The sequence below is a fragment of the Podarcis filfolensis genome (assembly GCF_964270895.1).
Source record: "Podarcis filfolensis genome assembly, chromosome: 2".
NCBI classification, from domain to species: domain Eukaryota; kingdom Metazoa; phylum Chordata; class Lepidosauria; order Squamata; family Lacertidae; genus Podarcis; species Podarcis filfolensis.
Window position 1 is genome coordinate 21536857 of NC_139605.1, and position 22502 is coordinate 21559358.

At 40.2% G+C, this 22502-nt stretch overlaps 1 protein-coding gene across 7 annotated transcripts in view; it reads right to left on the reverse strand.

The window, feature by feature from the left end:
* CFAP20DC (CFAP20 domain containing) overlaps positions 1-22502 on the reverse strand; it is a 148558-nt gene that overhangs the window by 94649 nt on the left and 31407 nt on the right. For all 7 annotated transcript variants that reach the window (XM_083600937.1, XM_083600938.1, XM_083600936.1 and 4 more), the window contains one exon: positions 4646-4760. In XM_083600937.1, coding sequence (XP_083457063.1) covers positions 4646-4760 — 115 coding nt within the window. The remainder of the gene's footprint in view (positions 1-4645; positions 4761-22502) is intronic.

Here is a 22502-nt window from a genome sequence, read left to right on the forward strand (position 1 = left end):
CCTTCTCTATATTTGTCTCAACACACACACACACACACACACACACACACACACACACACACACACACACACCTTGATACCACTGGCTGATTTTCTCTGATGTATCCATAGGCCCATGCAAGAAAGAAAGCATATCCCCTGTGACTGCCACTGGTTTGATGATCTTAAGTCACAGAGGAGCCAGGTGGCCTTTACCCAGGTAGCTCAGCATTTAGGACACCATTGATGTGTGACATTAAATTCAGAAATCCATGGCAGTAGATAATGAACTTCCAAATTGCAACTTCCAAACTGCAACTTCCAAATCTTGTGTGGGTATATCGTTCTGCAGTGTCAGGAATGAAAGAGACACACAAACACTAGCTTCTTATAAAGGATGGTTCTATTGTCTGTGAAATGTTATGTTATATTTGAGTGTCTTATGTTTATCCCTAAAGGAAAGCTTGCCTTCTCCTATTGGGAACAAGCAGGTTTGTAACCTGTGGCATGATGAGAGATGTGTATGTGTTCTGCAGTTCCACACACACAAAAACAGAACAGAATTTGATTTGGGATTTCAGCATTCTATCAGCGTTTATATTTTTAAAAAAGCATTTCTAACCCTTCTGGCAACAAACCTTGGATTCAAGGTATATGGGAATCATCTAGTGAAGCTTCCTGAGCAACAGGATTTCCAGTTGTTCAGGGTCTTTCATAACTTCTTGTCTCATTCAATGACTAGCAGAAGAAATTACCCAGAACAGCATGTGGCTTAAATTTACCTAATATATACAGGTAGCACATTACGCTAGATCTTGCTTTATTTCTCTTTAGTACAGAGTTCTCACAGCCTAGACACAGTCTTAAAATATAATCCCAGGTACAGAACAAGCCAGCAGGGCGCCCCCAGTATTCAATCTTCAGGGTTGATGATGTCTCTGGAGTACAATCAGGACAGCCCTGAAGGAGGCTAATCAGGGCTAGAGCAATAAATGAGACAGAAATCTTAGTGGAACTAAGGAACAAGCCCTAGATAAAAGCAACTTATAAACATGTAGCAAAATTTTAGAAGTTTGTTTCAAGTCTTTTACTTTGGGTCAGAAATAGCCAATTGAAAAGATTCAAGCTTTTTTTGATCCCCAGCTTTACAATCCGCCTCCCAGGTCAGTTCAAGAGCTTCATCACTGACTAATGCTATCTTGTTAAACTGAAATTCTGCACTGAACATGTGCACATGCAGACTGACCTAGCATTCATAAAGGAACACAGAAGCCAGCTTTCATATTCACTATGATGGAGGATACAGCAGCATCACACCTGTTGCACTGAATATAGTGGTGGCAACCTGCACTTATCTTACAAAAGCCCATGCTTCTTCCACACTTTTTAAGTGCTGGAAGCCAATCACTGGACTGACTAGGGCAGGAAACAGAAGTCCTGCCCTTCGGAATTGCCTGTGTCAATCTTTTGTGACATCTTGATTATACTGGTTGGTATAGCAAGCAAGTAAGCAGATAAAACAGTTGTATGAATGACAACTTTACCTGCTCAATTCAAAGTCATTGGGCAAAGAAACTTCTCTATCCCATGCAACTCATGGGATTGCACACCACTTTTGTGCCGCAGGAGAGCTAAATGCAGAAGTCAACGCTTCCCATGCCTAGTCTGCGTGTCTTACCCTAAGAAACAGAACATTCTTAAGAGATTGCCTCCTTTTCTACATTGCACTGGGATCCATAAGACCAAAACTGAGAATATGTTTTTAAGAGCAGCCATATGCCAAATGTCAATCAAAGGACAATATTAGTAGCAGTGACCAACAACTGTCAGAGTACCCCCCCCATTAGTTCACATCAGGCAGTTTTTTGATATGGATATGTTAATGTGGTTTCAGTCCTGCAGTTGTGTACAAATACGCCTTCTGTGCAAGAATATGGTGTTTGTAAAGAGCAGGATTAGCACCATGGATGTTAACTGGGGTTAGAAATATATATAAATCTGGAAATGGAAGGCAATAATGCTTTAACATTGTGAAGCTCACCTCTATAGCAGTAATGTGTTTACTATGTGCAATTTGAAGCCATTTGGCATGTTTCTTTTGTGGAAGTCAAATGGAGCATAGCTAATATTGTCAGGTCTTCCCGTACAGATTTTCCTACAGAGTTATTTAAGAAATGGTGTGTGTTCTTCATTTCTTAAATAACTGTAGAGAAAACTCTCTCCAGGAGCACCTGACAATATTAGGCACGTTCCATTTGACTTCCACAAAAGAGGTATACTGAATGGCATCAAATTACGTAAGACAAACACACTGTCACAACCAGAGGACAAACACACTAAAACACTGTATACTGAAACAAGAAATATCAATATTCATTTTTAGTATGTACTAATGGAAATGTGCAGCTCTAACTGTGTAGGAAATTGTCTTTGCTAAGCACTAATAAAATAAATATTTAGATGAAAACAAAGTATTTGGATGAAAACTAAAAAGTAAAGGGAAAGCTTTAATCAGTGTCTTAATCATTCATTAATTTCAGTGCAAAATGTCATTCCTTAATGGGCTTGCCACCTCTGAGGAACATTGATGACATTGTTCTAACTAATCTGTGTGCATTATTTGATGCAGGGACAACATTTAAGATTACCAATGAAGAAATTACTTGTTTTACTTGTGAGAATTTTTCTTCAAAATCCCTTCCAAAATACCGTATGTACTATACTAAGAAACTGGCTAGATTTTTTTTTTTACTTAAAAGCCACTGCTTTTGGGGAAAGCAGAGTGAATGGAGGCTTTTCTTTTTCCTCTTCTGTAGATTCAGAATGCACACTCAACATGACTAGGAGAATTGGGGGAGGCGTTCGGGGGGGGCCATGCGGGGGACTGGAGGATGCTCTCAGTTCTGATTGCAACAAAGGAAGGATTGCTGAAGAGCGATGTCTCCCTGCCCCATAATGCATCCCCAGCAAGAGTCACCCTCCCCTTGTGTCTGCAATTTAATTTATAACACCTAGACATTTAGTTGCATGCTATGTAGCCAGAAAATTTCTAGTTTGATCTTGGTATCTACCAGCTTCATGTATTCGTATGACTACAGAGCTGCTCAGTTTCAAAATCTAGAGTCGGACATCACAAGGAAGGTTATATCTACCTTCTCAACAAACAAAAACCATCCAACCATATAAAAGTCCAATTGCTAGATCCCCATCAAATAATTCGTTCTTCGAATGGAATCTTACAACTAAAGTTCACATTTTGACTGAATTTAATTTGCTACAGATTAAGGAATACTTAAATCTTGAAACACTGGTGTTAATCTGACACAGTCACCACAAAAATGATGATGCAGGAAAATAATTCATTGTAAGGATGTGGGAAAACTCAGTACAGCGTGAGACTTAATCTCACGGTCATGGGTTCAAGCCCCATGTTGGTGAAAAGATTCCTGCACTGCAGGGGGTTGGACTAGATGACCCTCCTGGTCCCATCCAACCCTACCATTAATCTATGATCTTGAATTAACCACTGCCTCAGTGGTATGACTGTCTGGTACATATTAATTTTTAAGGCCATGCTTGAAAAAAGGAGAAAACTAAAATGAAGTTATTAGTATAATATAAACGCCTTCCAAAAAGTTGTAGAAAAAGGACTTTTGCAAGTAAATAAGTATTTTGCAAACAGTCTCTGTCTCATTCTCTCTCTCTCTCAGTTCAATGTATTTGGCAGTTACTTGTAAAGTACACGTATGCCTACAAATACCTATTTAAATAAAAATGCTAAGACTGTTTTCATCCTTGGCAGGATCTTGCTTTAATATGAAAAAAATTGCCTTCAAATTAGCTGTAGTTTGCAAGAAGATATTGCACATGATTAGCGGCCTGAAGGATGGAAGTTGCATTTTGCAGTGCAGTGCAGATGGGAAGCCATATCCTCACCCAAAATATGCAATTAGATAGCAATACATATCAGGCAGACATCTGCTTGTTAAGGAAAATTCATGGTCACACCTGAAACTTCTGGCAAATTTAATTTTCAGAATTCATACATTCTGCACACAATTGGGTGAACAAAGTGATTACCAACCTACAGATGGAAGGCATATTTTCCAGGATGTTTTAATTCTCATATCTAGGACTTATTCTTAGCACTAGCTTGGAGCAAGCAGCACTGGTGCTATAGACCATATCACATGTATTCATTGAAATGGGATTGCTATTGCACTTCTAATGACTCCTGGTGTTGCATGAAGGGCAGTGGTGACAGAAAATGGTATCAAGAGCCCCTGGCAAGAATTTGTGCTCTGCTCACTCACTCCAAGTTCTGCCTATGTTTGAATAGGGCTTGGAACCATCAAATAACAGTCTGAATGTGGTAAGTAGGATCTATGGTAGAGTTCACTAGCACACCTGTTTGACCTTCATGTTACAGAAACTCCTTATACTTTTCCAATTTGAAGTTCTTTCTGCACATGCACATGTACCCGCTTATACAATTAATTTAAATCACTGCTTTGGACTGAACCAGAAAGTCAACTTCTTGTCTTCTGCAGACGTAAGAACTGATATCCAGGACCATGATGATCAACTTTAACAGTTCTTACAGATACTTAGAAATATTGCAACGCAAAAGAAAAGGGAACTATAAATTGGAAGGAAATATACCTACAATTTTGCGCTTGATCATAAAAAGAGGAATTTTTGCATGTAGGGGGGTTACGGACAACTCCTTGTGGATTGTTGATAAATACAACCTTCTTTTAATGTTTCCTAAATCTGTTATCCTGTAAAAGAGAAAAGGTGAGAGGGGGGAGGAAAAGAGATCTCCATCAATACAATAACCACTATCTCTGGGCAACCACAGAAAACCATCATTCATATGCAGAACCTTTAAATCAAGGACAGCAAATAGGGAGTTTAAGTATTACCCTTTTTACAAGATAAGTAATGAGATTTCTCTCTCAAATTCAAAGTTAGTGGCTACAAGCCTGAATATATAAAATCACTTTACATGCTAATTTTATTTCAATGCTCTTCACTCTTCACTAGATTTCCACAGCACTTCAACCTATGAAAGAATTCAATTTGTATGAACTGAGAAGCCACTAGCCTTTAATAATCATGCTTTTTCAGTCCCTTAAGCTTGTGTTATCTTGGGACATGCTGTCACCCCACTAAATAGGAAATCATTATAGGCTCTCTTTTTCTAAAAACCCACCTGCCATTTCATATGCGCTCTTTGTATGCTTAAAGATAGACACAAAACATTGTATGTCGGTTTTATTTCCCAAGCACATATCTCCAAACCTGAATTAACAACGCACAAGTTTATTGCTAACTATTCAGGCTGCTCCTTCAGTGACAGCCAGAACACTGGATTTGAACATCATTAATAGATTTAGACTGCAATCACGATCAGCTTGGTTCAGATTGATAAAGAGGCTCCTATGTATGTTCTGCCTCCTTGTGGCTTCCATGAATGTTCAAGCTGGCTTAATTTCATCCTAGAATTTACCCCAATAGAAAATGGCTCACTACAAATGTTTTTAGATTGGAAATCGAAGCAACCATACTTTTAATTCCTACCACCTGCTTTCTTCTCCTTAAAGAGAAAATGTTTTTACCAACAACTTCACACTTGTTCTCAAAACAATGATGTTTTCTTCAATTTTTCCTAACAGTAACTTAGGTACAAAAGCTGCCTTTTGGAACTTAAGAAAATAAACAATTTTTAAATTCAGTACTTGAGGTATTGCAAGAATTACAGGCCACAATACATCTAGAAACCACAAAGCTACACTTCCGTGCATATTAAAATCAGATGTTAGCAACATAGAGTTACAAATGGTTACAACTCTCCTCACAAGCACTGACATCTGCATTGCTCAGCTTTGGAAAAGCAAGAAAACTCCAACTATGACTAAAAGGCTAAAGAAAATACGGGAAGTTTCCTTAATGATCAAAACAACCTACTAGAGAAAACTATGAAGTAATTAGAAAAATAATCAATTTATCGAGAGATGGGTTCTATTTATCAGCTATTTGAATGAAAAAAAATTATTGACAACATCCCTTAATATAACCTGTTCCATCCTATGTAACCTTATCTTTTCTCTAAATCAACATTTATAAAGCAGCACTTGTAATATCTAGTATATCAATGAAAAAGCAAAGGAAAAAATATGATGAAACTCAGCCATCTTTGTACAGAATAAAGAAGGTTGATTCAGAGCTTTTTAAAAAAATGCAGTCAACCTAGGTAAACCTTTAACAGATTTAACAACTCACCAGGCCCTATAAACAAGTTAACACATGGAGCAATCCATTCTCTCCTGTGATGGGAATAGGAAGCCATCACAAATAAGAACTCTATGTCGGCACTGAAACCCCCCATATGTTTACATATTAAAAAAACAAAACAAAAAAGCTGAATAACTGCATAATGCAAAAAACCAAGATTCCAGTTTCACTACAGGTATGGAAGCAACTGTCCAAGCGGTTTATTAACGTAATGGTAGCTGATCTTTCTAATACACTTTCAGAAGTAGGCTTATACATTGCTTAACTTAATCTTGGTCTACTGAGGGATCATTCAGTCTGAAAAGTGGAATGCAAATTAAGTAAAATCTTAAAAAATATATACAATTTTCTTTAGAATTAGTAAACTCAATCCCACCACCACTAAGTATGAAAGCCAGGAGTGCTACTTCAGTGTTCAGAGACAGCAAACCTCTGTCAGATGGTGGGAATTAAATACAAGGGATGAGTATTATCACAATGACCAACTTTCTTATAGTTTCTAGCTGGCCATTGCCAGAAACCAATGTAGTTGGCTAGATTGTTCATTAATCCATCCGGTTAAATGAGACTTCTAAATTTGGAATATGCCACAAGAGACTACCAAATCAAGTTAGTCACATTGTTTCCCCTAAAGAATGATGTGTTTTAATTATACCACCCAAATAGCAGTGGAGGTTTCACAACACAGACATTTAATATTTTGGGTCCTTTAAATACACCAACTCTTCTATATATGTTTCCTTTCTCTTCCCATTATAAGTCATGCTGGGGATTGGCACTTCTTAGATGCTCAGCTAACAAACAATATATGAAGAAAGAAGAGAGAGAGAGTGAAAACTAATCTCTACAACTTAATACATCATCAACAACAAGAGGAACAACATACAACCCAAGCATTATAGCCCTGGCAAGATAAAACCACAATCCTAGCTGGTCAGCGTGGTTTTGTTTAAGAAGCACACTTCATTGAGGTTTGAGGAACCCTCCTCAAAAGGAACACATTTTAAAACCTGCAGAATACTTAAGACTGTCACCTGCAAATATATGAACCCAAGAGCTATGATTGGTGTTTGCCAGGAAAGTCAACCTTTAATTCTGCTGTGAAAAAAGCAGGAGCTCCTGTGCAAAACTTTTGAAAAACAAAAACAAAACTACACAGCTCTCATCATATCAGAAAGCATTTGAAAAGCTCTACAGGAGTTAATGTGTTTTTATTATGTTTATGCTTGAGTCTTCCTATCTGAGGGGTCAGACATGGGACAGGAAAATAATGAGACCACGTTGAGAAAGAATGAGGTAGTCAACAGGAAAAATCAACCTCATTTATAATAATATCCCTCTGATCAGCAGGTGCATAACTCTTCCAGCTATGGTCATTAGCTGCATTCATTTCACACTTAACGTCTACATTTGCAAAACATTTTAAAGCAAAATTACTTTTCAGTTCAATTTTCAATTCAATTTTCAATTCTATCTCATAGCTTCAACTCTGATTGACTATTTTCCTCTTGATAGCAAATGCAGCAAAAACAAGAGTTAAAATGGTAGCAACTACCCAGGAGTGCAGCTATACTCACTGACTCAGATTACCTATTCATTTTGCTGTTGTATATATGACAATTTATGGCAGTTTGTTAATGTTCACTTCAAAGCTTAAAATGAACTCTGAATAAAACAAGCAGCAGCATGGATTATTAGTTCATTGGGCTTCCTGCTTCTTACAAACTCTTTCTCTTTATTATAAACTATTCAGTGTGTACATGGCCTTATAGCGAAAGATGATCACCTTTCATGAATATTGCTGAACGCTTATGGAAGAAATCTAAAACCTGTTGAAACACTTAAAAAAAAATCTGGCAAACAGAGCCCAGGGGCTAAAAGTCAACAAAAGACAGAAAAAGAAATGACTGCATACAAACAGAGATGCATTTTATTTATTTCATTTAGAAGAATTTTAAAATTGCTCATTCAAAGATTCTCCAAAAGCTGTACATAAAACAATTATCAATATACAAATAAAACCAGCAAAATTTAAAAATAGGTATGAGGTCAAGGCTCATGGGGAAATACCAAGGGTATTCAGTCAGAGTTCAGGGCACCAGGGCAGAGCTCCCAGGACCCTCTTATGGTAGTTAATCAGCTGCTGTCTCTGCCCCCCAATGAAGTCTTGTAAATGTTGTCAGTACTACAGGGACACGGGTGGCGCTATGGTCTAAACCACTGAGCCTAGGGCTTGCCGATCAGAAGGTCGGCAGTTCAAATCCCCGTGATGGTATGAGCTCCTGTTGCTCGGTCCCAGCTCCTGCCAACCTAGCAGTTCAAAAGCACCCCAAAAAGTGCAAGTAGATAGGTACCGCTCCAGCGGGAAGGTAAACGGAGTTTCCATGCGCTGCTCTGGTTTCACCAGAAGCAGCTTAGTCATGCTGGCCACATGACCCCGAAAAACTGTCTGCAGACAAACATTGGCTCCCTCAGCCAGTAAAGCGAGATGAGCACCGCAACCCCAGAGTTGTCTGCGACTGGACTTAACTGTCAAGGGTCCTTTACCTTTACCTTGTACTACAGTGCAATAAACCTCACCTGCTCAGAGGAGCTGGCTGGCTTTCAAACCCTCACTTTATTCTACAGTCTTTGACTCCCATGGGGCTGGGGAGATAGGCACCCTGGAAGACCCCTCCTCTGACAAAGGTATCATGGAAGCAAGGCTGTGTCTCCCGTGCTGAAGATGGTCCTAACAGTTTTTCCCTAAAGGGATATAGCTGGAGAATCACCACCCCCAGAGTAAACAGAGTATACGGTGCATGGTCTCTGGGTCATAGCAAAGACCTGCTTATGCCAGTGAATTTTTCTTTCTCCATGAATTCTTCTTGCGCTCACTGAATCCTCAAAGTGTCTTTAATCTCTCCACTTGCTAGTACGTAAAAGAAACGCTTCACTGGTTTACCACCTTCATCTTGTTTGCCCACATAACATCCCTTTGAAACTTCTGTTTTACAACACAGAAGTGGCAAACTACTGTGAAAAATTCAATCACACAATACAACTAGTATACCTGCAGTTAAGTGTGTTGTTACAGAATGTTAAGGCTGCAATACAAGTAGCGGCTTTAATATTCATACAGAACTACACATGCTCAAGGGGTGCCCTGTTCAATTTCATGAGTCAGGCCGTGTTTCATGCACTAAAGCAGGGAATTCATATACATTTGTAAAGCACTTACAAAGACAAACAACATATCCCCAAACTCTTGCACACACAGTCATGTACATCTGGTGGAAGCATCAAGGGATTTTGGAAAACACCGGTGCTGTTTAAGATGCAGTAGACATAAGACACTTGGGATGGAGGGACACAGACTACTGAGTCTTATAAAACTTTGATTTCAAAACTTTAATTTAGGTCATTCCAATGTCTATTTCTTTGGGTTTAAACTATTTACTAAATTCAGTTTTATGGAATGATGATTTGTTTAGTCAAGCTTTGGAAATCTGTGCCAGCTGATTTAGGAACATGTAATTCTGCAAAATAGCTTTTAATTTGTTCAGTAGAGACAAGGTCCTATAATGAGTATAAATGTGCACAATGTTCAGCTAATGAATGTCTTCCAGAACCAGCTTATTTATAACTAAGAACGTGGCTATTTATGCTTCTAATTAATTCTGCTGGCTTCTCTTCTTTAGTTTATTGGCAGTTATCCATTTCATTTTGTACTTTCTATAAGGTTACTTGCTGCAGAAGGACGATCTGTCTCTACAAGACTGTAAGACTGAGACTGGCACAAAGTTTAGTAGGCACTCATATTCTCCTACTCTAGTTTAATACGGAAGCTACTCCACTGCTTTTGTGAAGTTCAAGAAGATATATTAAAGGTATTCTTTAGATCACCTTGACAAGTGTTGATTTAGAAATAAAGGGAGGAATTCAACTTCACACTAAAGCAAACTTTCCATCAGTACAAGCATTTCAGCTTGCCAGATACAACGATCCCTCCTTTTCCTCCCATGCTGAAGGTTCTCTTGATACACTCCCCGTACCCCCACCCCACCATTTTCAGGGCATTTGGCAGGTATACAGAGGAAAGTCTTGTTGCACAAGTGGCAGTCCTTATGCAGCGGCTCCCACTGGTGGGATTTATTAGTTCAATTCCATTCAAAGGGTTGTATCCAATTCAGAGTAGACCACTGAAGTTAGGTTCATTTCATTTCAAAGGGTCTACTCTGAACAAAGTTTAGTTGGATATATATATATATATATATATATATATATATATATATATTTATACACACACACACACACACACACACACACACGACACATCACATCAAATCACATCACTGTTGCTAAGAATATATTCAGTAAGAATTTCATATTATGTCTGACATTACTTTTATAAATAACTTTCTATTATAAAGGGTATTGTAGAAATATTAGTACTCCCTTATTCATTCAACATTGTTTTAAAATGCTGTCCCTTGAAAATTAAAAAAACCCAAAGCCTCTATTAAAAGACATTTGCAAAGAACATGCTATAACTATAAATTGGTTTGCAAAGATAATTTAACCTGTCACACGTAAAATAGAGAAGAGCCTAAATTACTCCTATGGCTTTCTGTTTATTTTCACAAGTCTCAAAAAGCACCCCCTCCCCTTTTGGCTACTTTTAACCAATTATGAACATATTTTTTTCCAGTGCTGTTCAGTTGCCTTTTGTTGTAAGCGCTGTCGTTTCTTCTTGATGCCCCCCTCCCCTGCCCACAGTCCTATTTGTCCTCATGCCATTTAACTTTGTCACAATGTTATGACTTAGGGACATCCATGAAGGTCACTTGGGTCACTGCAGCTTGTTACATTAAAAGGTAGTTGTGAACATTAAAGGCAAATAAGAAAATGGTACAACTTCCACAGCAGATCTTCAGGAGGGGGATGCTGAAGAGGGGAAAGACAATCACTAGATTTCCATGGTGTAAGCGGGTGGACATCACTGGATGTTGCCCAAGGTCAGCAGGATAATTTTTAACATAAAAGACATATGTCATTTTAATTTTCTTTATCAAATTTGTATAATCATTTTCTAGAAAGAGTAGGCGGTAGCAGTTATATGGCAGCACCAACATTTATTGGCACAAAGCAAAAGAGTTTATTGTGAACATCATTGTTCAAAAACCATACGCAGACAAATGGAAGCAGAAGACAGAAGGAAGAAACTGTGCTATGGAGTGGCACAAAAGTAGATGAAGGTGTCAGAAAAGAGAATGGAAGGGATGGGGGGAACGCAGAGGGTAAAGAAAAATGAAGTAAACCTAGGAGGAAAAACAGGCGTTATAGATTTGAGATATGAAGTCTGCAAACGTCAAGAGCTAGACCTGCATGGATGTTTCCAATTTGTCTACTGTCCCAGCAGATAGGATGGGCTTAAAATGGCTCAGAACTACAGTGCCTTAAGGACTGCCTCTACCCGTAAGAGCTGACCTGGACCCTGTGATCACCATCTGAGGCCCTTCTTTGTGTGCCCCCTCCACAAGAGGTCCAGAGAGTGGCAATGTGGCTCCCTGTTTGTACAATGCTCTCCCCCAAGGAGGCTCATGTATCTTTAGGTGCCAGCCAAAAAATATTCCTTTTTTCCCAGGCCTTTGGCTAGTTAAACTATCTATGGCCTTTAAAACTCTCTCTCTCTCTCTCTCTCTCTCTCTCTCTCTCTCTCTCTCTCTCTCTCTCTGTGTGTGTGTGTGTGTTACTACTTTTGTTTGTTACAATGTTATTATTTTTGTGTTTTTATATTGTAAACTGCCCTGTGATCCTTGGATGAAGTCTAGAACTTTAATAAATAAACAAATAAAAAAGAACAAAACTCAACTCGTTCTCCCTCCAATTACTGTTCTGTAACTCCAATTATGTATGTTTAATATACCAACGTGTAGCAGTCATTAGCATATTGTAGTTGTCAACTGCTCCACTGAAAATTCCTAATTGTTTGTTGATTGCATTCTCTTACTTTTGGTGTTGCTGCAATATTATTCTAATCCCAGTTTGTCATAATTTTCTCATTGTAAGCTAGCCTTCTATTCACAATAAAAATAATGAGATTTTAGAAGTCTACAGGAAATGGAAATATTTTAATTTTTAGACAGGCTTGTGACACCCTGGAGACTTACCATTTTACTATAGCTTCTAAGTGAGATCCAAATCATTCTAGCAGACAAAGGAAGACTTCCCCAACTCCTCCCTGTAGCCCAATGTGCTCCCCCATAACCGCACAACACATTTGCAAAAGCCAAAGTTCATTGCTCAAGCAGAACTTTATTGTTAGACATCACCTTAAGTCAGGGTGGGAAACTTCCAGCAGATGGGCAAATCTTCACCTTCCAAGGAGTCCAATTTGGGTCAAGAGGCCATTTCCCTCAAGCTATGCCCAGCTGACCCTCAGCTGATGTTGCTGGTTACTTCAGCTGATGGGTGGGGTTCAACTCTGCATACCTTTTCACACAGTGAAAGCAGCTGGATTTAACACCCATCAGCTAGTCTACATTTTCAAAGGCTACTATCCACTTTGCATTAAATGTTTTGGGAGATGATGATGGTGATGATGATGCGGGAGGTGGAAAAAATCTGTTTTCTTTTTGACATGAGAAAAAAAATAGTCAGGAGAAAAAAATTCTAGACCAAAGGTCTGTCCCACTATAAGGAACATAAACTACCTGTTACATATGGAAAAAGTTCACGTGCAGTATCTCACTAATGCTTGCAATATTCCTGTAAGGCTGTATCCAAATATCATTATCATCATCTACCACTCATTGAATTGAGCTTATAGCTTGCTATACTGCTCACAGCAGTGTTAGTTGCTTTTCTACATCAGCTCTCCCTGTTTTCTGCTGCAATATGATTTGCTGCATATAGCCTTCAAATAGTGCCCTTTGTATCTTAAACAAAAAACCCCCACAGTGAAATATTCCTATAGGAAGCCTTTTTGGTAGCTACTCATTCTCCAGCTATGGTATTCTACACTGGTCTGGAAAACACATGAACATCTGCTTGAAGCAATATGAGGCTCTTCTATTTCGGTAAGTATTTAGGACTCGGGGATAAGCAAGGTTTTTATGCTAGCACTACTTAAACACATTTTGTAGTGCTGTCTTTTTGATTTCTAACCTTGTTATCTGCCCTTAGAAGCTGCTTTGTACAAATGTCAGAAAAATACTACAAAGCTGTAAACAGAAAAAGCTAGAGAGTGGGTATTAAACAAGCTCAGCCAAGTTTCATGGCAGAGGTCTCTCTCATCACGGTTATGCAATATGCTTTTTACTTTGAGGATACTAAATGTGGTGGTGGTGGGTTCCGTGTAAAGGGAGACCCACATTCTGTATTCTTTCTGGCTACTCATTCTCCAGACCCAGCTCCAGGGCCAACCCACTCATGAGGCAAGCCTTAAGTGGTGGAACCCCAAGAGGCGGCGCCCCATCACCTCCCCTGCCAGTGGAGAAGCGGTGCGGTCATGGAGTCCCTAAGATGTCATGAGACAGATCTTGCCAGAAGCCAGCACCTTTGCCAGCACTCCACAGGCGCTCCTGTGCAATGTAGATACGAAATGCTTCACAGGCAGTGGGGCAGCAAGGTGGCAGTGTGGGGAGGGGCAGCAGCAGGAAATTACCATGTCACCTCAAGCGGCAAAATGGGACATCTGCCCCTGCCTAGCTCTGTGTGTGGAAGCACCCTTAGCAACATGAAACACGCTCTATCAAACAAGAAGATAAGAAGTAAAATGTGAGCGCTCTGTCACTGGGCTCCCTGGGCGTCCCTCAAAATGTTTATGAAAATACAGTCTCACTGATTCTTTTAGTAGCTATTCATCAGAACACTGCGCATATGAAATAGGGAGAAAATAGCTCGTGGAATGTCTTTACATCTATTTTCATAAAAGTGAAATGAGACAATTATTTTTTACGTTTATGAAAATCTGTCAGGGTTCCGAGGCCTAGTTTGACCACGGCAGCCCCACCGCCTCATAAAACAGTTTCTAAAAAAAGCCAATAGTATTGGCCTACTCCTGATTACAGTATTCTCCCATTTCAATCAAATAGTCCTGCTGAAACATGCTTACAGAACATGTAGTTTTATGGCGGCATCTCTTTGGCCAGGGATAAAGAATAAGAAGATTGAATACAGACGACAAAGCAGCTACAGGATATATATTGTGAACAACTGAGAAGTTAATGATAACATTTTGTAACTACTTCAATATCCAAGAGCTTCTTCATTATACAAAGACAAACAAGCACTTAATTGGGTACAGAAGTTGCATTTACTATTTGTTTCAGCACACAAAGACTTCCAGAAACTGAGGAGGCTTAGGGTCGTGGGCTGCTGTTCGAAGCATGCAATTACAATTTTCACCCTTTCCAAATGGCAATTGCTTTGTGTAATTACATGTCCAAACTGAGTTCACACATTTGCAAATATCATTTACTGTGATTTCTTTTCTAAGCCCTCTTTTTTCAGATCTTCATGTTCCACCCCTACGCACCAGAGCACTGACAAACAGTCTTGATTGCAGTTTTGTTTGGATGTCACTGCGGTGCTAAAATGACAGAGTGGCGAACAGCAGAAATAAAACGGCACCAATGAGATAGCCAATAATTGCAAAGGCACTCCCAGCAGTGGTCTGCCCTAGCCTCTCTCTTTATGGGCATTCCAAGACCAGTTAACTCTCCCTTTCCTGACTCTTCTGCTTCATCAAGTTAGCATCTCCTTTCACTCTGTCTAACTGGCCGACTTAAATTTTAAGATTTCTTGGGAGGGAGGGACACTATTACTCCCACCTTAAGGAAAGTTTCTTACACCCTGACAATGCTACATAACATGTTAAACAGCACCAGTTATCAGCCCTACTTATTAGTAAAGGAGTACACAGAAGCCACTGCACTAATCAACTGAAGTATTCCCCCATGGACTAATTAAGACATCATCCTTCACAAACTTCATTAATAGTAAGGGATAATGATAATTAACCCCCAAAGCCACCCACACACACATAAACGACCCATCTACCCCTGTGATAGAAAGATGTTACTTTATGTTCTCAGTATTTAGTAGAAAGAAATTCACAATTTCTCTAGTGTGTGGATATTGGTAACCACCAAACCGAAACCTGACTTACCCTCTGAGCAACATCCGTGTCAGATAAATGACAATAAAGAACAAGTATTTGAGCATAGCTAGCGGAGAAAGTGAACAGTTAAAGCAGAAAAGGCAAACATGGCAGGACAGCTCAGCTGCTGAGCCAACCACTAGCAAGAATTTAGCTGCTAATATAGTGAAAGAGCAAGTAGAAGCAGTCACAAAGTTCTGTCCCTCTAAACTAACTGAATGCCCGACTTTCATGGGAAGAAGGGAAAGGAGGAAATATATAGCTGGCAATGGAGTACGTCTCTGGAGTTGAAGTCAAACTGCTGTGTTAGCAGGAGTGAAGTGACCTCCCCAGAGTGTTCTAAACTATTTCAACATTGCATTTTTAAATGGCTGTACTGTGCCCTGATAAGAATAATAATGCCACCACAAAAGCTGTTGTAAAGTGACGTAAGATCAATCAACTTAAAATGCTGAAAGGTGAAATGAACTTTAACTGTTCCTGAACCTATGTTTGGTTCCATGTGCATGATAGAAGGTTAATCTAAGTATGCCTACTAAGAACATTTACCCTCTTTTCAGTTATGAAAGCAGCTGCAGATGAATCATTCATCTTTTTTTAGGCAATTTCCCAGTAAAAAAGGTAAAGGTACCCCTGCCCATACGGGCCAGTCTTGACAGACTCTAGGGTTGTGCGCTCATCTCACTCTAGAGGCCGGGAGCCAGCGCTGTCCGCATACACTTCCGGGTCACGTGGCCAGCGTGACGAAGCTGCTCTGGCGAACCGGCACCAGAGCAGCACATGGAAACGCCGTTTACCTTCCCGCCAGTAGCGGTCCCTATTTATCTACTTGCACCCGGGGGTGCTTTCGAACTGCTAGGTTGGCAGGCGCTGACCATATAATCGCCATGTATAAATATCAAGACACTCCAAAATGGTTGATAATTTGTCCGAGACTCTGCTGAAGCCAAGGTGGAGTGGGTGCTTTCCTCCTTTGATCCCGTAGCAGACTCCGGTCCCAATGGCAACACAGCATTGCTAAAACGCTTTTATATTGTGTAAGGCATTTTGATGGAATGAAAGTAGATACTTTAAAAGAGAAGTTAGGCTTAAATTGTGTTAACTTATAAAGAACCGGGAATAATCTTCTCATCAAAATAGCCAGCAGTCAAACGGCTGACTAAGGAAGATTTAGACAGCCTGACATTTAAAATTGCTAAAATAAAAAAGTTTCTTCTGTAAAAGGGATAAAATACTTGGCACAGATTGTGTAGGAATACATGGCTCATCTTAAGTGGAGGATTCGGCAGTCATGTGATGCCCATGACATGAGCTGCTGTAGCTCACAGAACACTGCCCTACTTGAAGTAATGTGAACAGCTATCAGCTGTGCCCCTAAGTATACATGGGGTAAATTATTAATATAATCCTTTAGGATTTCAATCTGCTAAATATGGCAGCATGCAGAATTTATAGGCATAGTCATTTTTATCAAGTTTTTTGCCACAATGACAGTGGGAGCCAATAAAATATTTTATTGAAAGAAAAGTTTCAACTTACAAAGATTTGGAGCCTTACTCTGGAGCCAACTGATGATTCCCAGGTAAGATCCTCCCCCTATTGTGTGGGCAGGGTGGTCCCTACCTGGCCTGATCACCTTGGCAACGCCTTCCCAGGCGAGATTGGGCAACTGGCTGAGGTAGGCGGAGACCTCCAAGTATCCCACCTGGGGAAGGCGAAGCCAAGCATGTGCTAATGGTGCCACATAGGGTCCAGGGGGCTGCGTGTGACCACGCAAAGGGCGCCCCCCATTTAATGTGGGGAGCAGTCATTATGACGTAGCAAGTCAACTAAGCAGGATAATAAATTAATGTTTTAAAATCCAGTCTCCTGAACCTGTATTAACTAATTACAGATAGGTAGCCGTGTTGGTCTGCCATAGTCAAAAAAAATATTTTTTTTCCCCTTCCAGTAGCACCTTAAAGACCAACTAAGTTAGTTCTTGGTATGAGCTTTCGTGTGCATGCACACTTCTTCAGATACACTGAAACAGAAGTTGCCAGATCCTTCTATATAGTGAGAAGGTGGGGAGGGGTATTACTCAGAAGGGTGGTGGGAATGGGGTGAGAAGGTGGGGAGGGGTATTACTCAGAAGGGTGGTGGGAATGGGGTGAGAAGGTGGGGAGGGGTATTACTCAGAAGGGTGGTGGGAATGGGGTGAGAAGGTGGGGAGGGGTATTACTCAGAAGGGTGGTGGGAATGGGCACCCATTCCCACCACCCTTCTGAGTAATACCCCTCCCCACCTTCTCACTATATAGAAGGATCTGGCACCTTCTGTTTCAGTGTATCTGAAGAAGTGTGCATGCACACGAAAGCTCATACCAAGAACTAACTTAGTTGGTCTTTAAGGTGCTACTGGAAGGAAATTTTTTTTTTCTGTATTAACTAAATTCAATGTGAACTTTTATGGTTGCACCCGGAATTAAAATAATAGATAACAAAAATTATACATTCACATATTATACAATAAATAGACTACTGTTTTCAACTTGGTACCCGGTCTCACTACACCTGCTTCTGATATAGTAACTACTGTCTCCTTAAGACCATCTACTTGGGACTTTCCCTTTTATAGTATCATAATTGTAGAGTTGGAAGGGACCCAGAGGGTCATCTGGTCCAACCCCCTGAAATGCAGGAATCTCAATTAAAGCACCCATGACAGATGGCCATCTAACCTCTGCTTAAAAACATCCCATTAAGGAGAGCCTGCCACCTTCTGAAGGAGCCCATTCCACTGTCAAACAGCTATTACCATCAAAAAGTTCTTTCTGGTGTTACTCCTTTCTTATAACTTGAAGCCATTGGTTCAGGTTCTGCCCTCTGGAGAAGCTTGCTCCATCTTCCATTTGAAAGCCCTTTAGATATTTGAAGACTGCTATCATATTGATTGCTATCCTATTGTCTCTCAGTCTCCTCTTATCTAGGCTAAAGATACCCAACTCCCTCAACTGTTCCTCATAAGGCTTTGTTTCCAGAGTTTTTCTGATGTACATTTAAACAAGTTGTTTTTCATATTAGTGTTCTAGCACTTGATTATCTTATTGGGTCAAGTGTGTAATTTCTTATGGTATAATAAAACATGACTGGCTATTTGCTCTGGAATATGCATATTGCACATCATCACATTATAATCTATTTACTGTATGCATGTATGGAGACATATTTATTGGCTATTGTGGCTATGATAAGAATATAATATCGTAAATAAAGCATTTGTTTTGTACTGTATATTTTATGCACTGAAAATATTTTTATTACGTTTCTTAACATCCCATAAGACAGTATTCTACAACTCCCATCCCCTCTGACCATTGACCATAATGGCTGAGGCTGATAGAATGTGTAGACCAAAACATCTGGAGAGCACCAGATTTGGGAAGGCAGCTGTAAGAGGTGTTGATCGCAAAACCAGGATTGTGGGTTGCTACTGCAGATATATATGCTTCAAACAGCAACTACACTGCTTTGTGTCCAGTTTCTAATAGGCTTCCTGCTCCATTCCACTTCTCTGAACCTTAATCTAGTCCTTATGCTGACTGACTGCCTAGAACATTATTCTGATATGAACATTTTGACCCCAAAATATTTCTTACCAACTGTCAGGTTTGATCCAGCTGAAATAACTACTCAATAAACCTTGGTTTTGCAGAGGCCAATTAACCTCCAATAACACCAGGATGGGGGGAAAAAATGAATGCATTCTAATCTTCAAACCATAAAAACCTGCTTGTGGGAAAATACCACTGAACAGGCACTTATTTTACATCCTTCCCCATTCAAACACTTTCTTGGATAACACACTAGGGAAAGAAATTCCACTTAAAAATGTTTTTTACTTAGAAGATTAGAAGACTTGGCGCAGGGTGAGGAGAGAAGCATGGAATATACTCAAAAGAGGTAGTAAGGTGCGTAGGCTGATTCCTTTGTACCGGCCTGAAGTGACAATTCTCTCACTTTCTTCCTTTGCTCAAAGGAAACACTGTTTTTTTGTGCAGTGGAGACACTTAAAATCTTTCTTTTTAATGTTTTCAATCTCCCTTTCTCTTGTTTGCTTTTAAAGATATGTTCTTTCTATTCCCTTCCCCAAAACTTACCTGCACCACTTATAATAGCTTGCCATGGCAACTACAGGAAATGATTACCTTTCGCCACTACTTTTAGCCTAATAATACGGCTCTCTTCAAGGGTTTCTTTAGATGCACTCAAGTAACCTTACTTCTCCTGCTGTACCAGCCCCTATACAAGTGCAGCTTCCAATCAAGAAAGAAGACTTTTCTCAAACAACTCAAGCACACCATCTGTGTAAGCAGGATTTAACAGGATTCCAGGATCCAGTTCAGTTTTCAAAATATATTCTGAAATGTAACTCCTGTGTGTAACTGGAATAGTGCCAGAAGTTATCCTGAGAATGTCAAATGGTATGTCTGAACAAATCCATGCTGTGAAGCTGCTTTAGTTACTTTAACAGGGTTAGGCTTCAGACCGCCATCCATAGGTACATGTAGATGGGACATTTTTCAATGAACTTCCAGCCCACTTTAGATTTACAATTTTTAATTTATGTAAAACACTCAAGCCTCATCTCTCCAAAGGAGTTTTCAAGAAAATGAAGTAGCAACAAATAAGAGCCAAAATCAAGAAATGCAATAGAAATCAAACAAGAGAGGACCATGGCAGACACTAGGCCTTTCTGAACAGCTAGGTTATGGAACTGCCCGGATAAACCAGAGGAACAGCTTGAGTCTCATTGACCCAATAGTGGTAGAGCCGATGCTTCTTGCAACTGATGTTCTTACTTCACATGGAGTAGTAACCACCCCACTGAATGTAAGCAGAGCAAGGTTCATATGGAAGAGGACATATTTGAGGCGCATGAGTCTTGGGCTATGAAATTGTACAGGGAATCTTGCTGGTATTTGCTGGAGAATAGGACAAAACTATTTCCTGCCTCCCTACATCCACCAAAAGGTTGGCAGCAGCACCTGCAGTAGTCAAAGCCTCTGAGTCATGAAGATATAGAGAAAGTAAACGGGGAAGAGAGAAGAGAGACGTAAGAGGAGACACAGGAGGAAATGTTGGCAGGCTTTGCCATAGAGGGAAATTAGAAAGACAGAGAGAAATGAGAGATGGCGAGGAAGGTCTGAGGGCCAGAAAATAATAATAATAATTGATGGGTGTGGGTGTGGGTGTGGCTGGAATGTGGTTTGTGGGTTGTTGTTGTTGTTTTGCTTTTGTTGTTTTTAAGGGATGGCATCCAATTTCGTTGCACTTGTGCAATGTTGCACGTGTGTAATGACAATAAAGAATCTATCTATCTATCTATCTATAATAATAATAATAATAATAATAATAATAATAATAATTTATTATTATTATTATTATTATTATTATTATTATTATTTATACCCCGCCCATCTGGCTGAGTTTCCCCCGCCACTCTGGACGGCTTCCAATCAAGTGTTAAAAACAATACACCATTAAATATTAAAAACTTCCCTAAACAGGGCTGTCTTCAGATGTCTTTTAAAGAGAAGATAGCTGCTTATTTCCTTCACATCTGAAGGGAGGGCGTTCCACAGGGCGGGTGCCACTACCGAGAAGGCCCTCTGTCTGGTTCCCTGTAACCTCACTTCTCGCAATGAGGGAACCCCCAGAAGGCCCTCGGCGCTGGATCTCGGTGTCCGGGCTGAACGGTGGGGGTGGAGACACTCCTTCAGATATACAGGACCGAGGCCATTTAGGGCTTTAAAGGTCAGCACCAACACTTTGAATTGTCCTCGAAAACGTACTGGGAGCCAATGCAGATCTCTCAGGACCGGTGTTATGTGGTCCCGGCGGCCACTCCCAGTCACCAGTCTAGCTGCCGCATTCTGAATTAATTGCAATTTCCGGGTCACCTTCATAGGTAGCCCCACGTAGAGCGCATTGCAGTAGTCCAAGCAGGAGATAACTAGACCGTGCACCATTCTGGCAAGACAGCCCGCAGACAGGTAGGGTCTCAGCCTGAATACCAGGTGGAGCTGGTAGACAGCTGCCCTGGACACAGAATTAACTTGCGCCTCCATGGACAGCTGTGAGTCCAAAATGAGGCAAGGAACCTATGCTGCAGTAAAGATGTGGTCCTGTAATCAGGAGTGCCTGAGGAAATAAAACATGCAACAAGCAGGATCACCGACGATAAGAGCACCCAGACTTGTAAGAGACAAGCTGGGATTCTGAAGATCCTTGGGACCTATAATGGAAGAGTACAACAATTCTGATAACAGGCTAATTTTCTGCTGCTCTACATCCCTATGTTTTATTTCACTTTTCATGTTTTATTGTTCTTGCTTCTATTTATTTATTTATTTATTTATTTATTTATTTATTTAGTATACTGCCCTTCATTTGTAGATCTCAGGGAGTTTCACAACATAAAAATACAATATAAAAACACAATGTACACAATAAAAACACGAACAAAAAAACCTACAAACCAATAACCCTTCAATAAATTTTATAGCAAAAGATTAATAAATGGAAACAAACAAACAATGTTGATAATTAGCTGCACTTGGGAGTCCAGCCTGTAAGCAAAACTGCAGGGTAAAGGTAAAGGTAAAGGGACCCCTGACCATTAGGTCCAGTCGTGACTGACTCTGGGGTTGCGGTGCTTATCTCGCTTTATTGCCTGAGGTAGCCAGCGTACAGCTTCCGGGTCATGTGGCCAGCATGACTAAGCTGCTTCTGGCGAACCAGAGCAGCGCATGGAAACACCATTTACCTTCCCGCCGGAGCAGTGCCTATTTATCTACTTGCACTTTGACGTGCTTTCAAACTGCTAGGTTGGCAGGAGGAGGGACCGAGCAATGGGAGCTCACCCCGTCGCGGGGATTCGAACCGCCGACTTTCTGATCGGCAAGCCCTAGGCTCTGTGGTTTAACCCACAGCGCCACCCGCGTCCCTGCAGGGTAGAAATAAGTAAATAAATATAGCAAGCCAGGCAGAAGGCTGGTCTCCTTAGGACATTAGTATTCTATGTACCGAGTGTTTCTTCC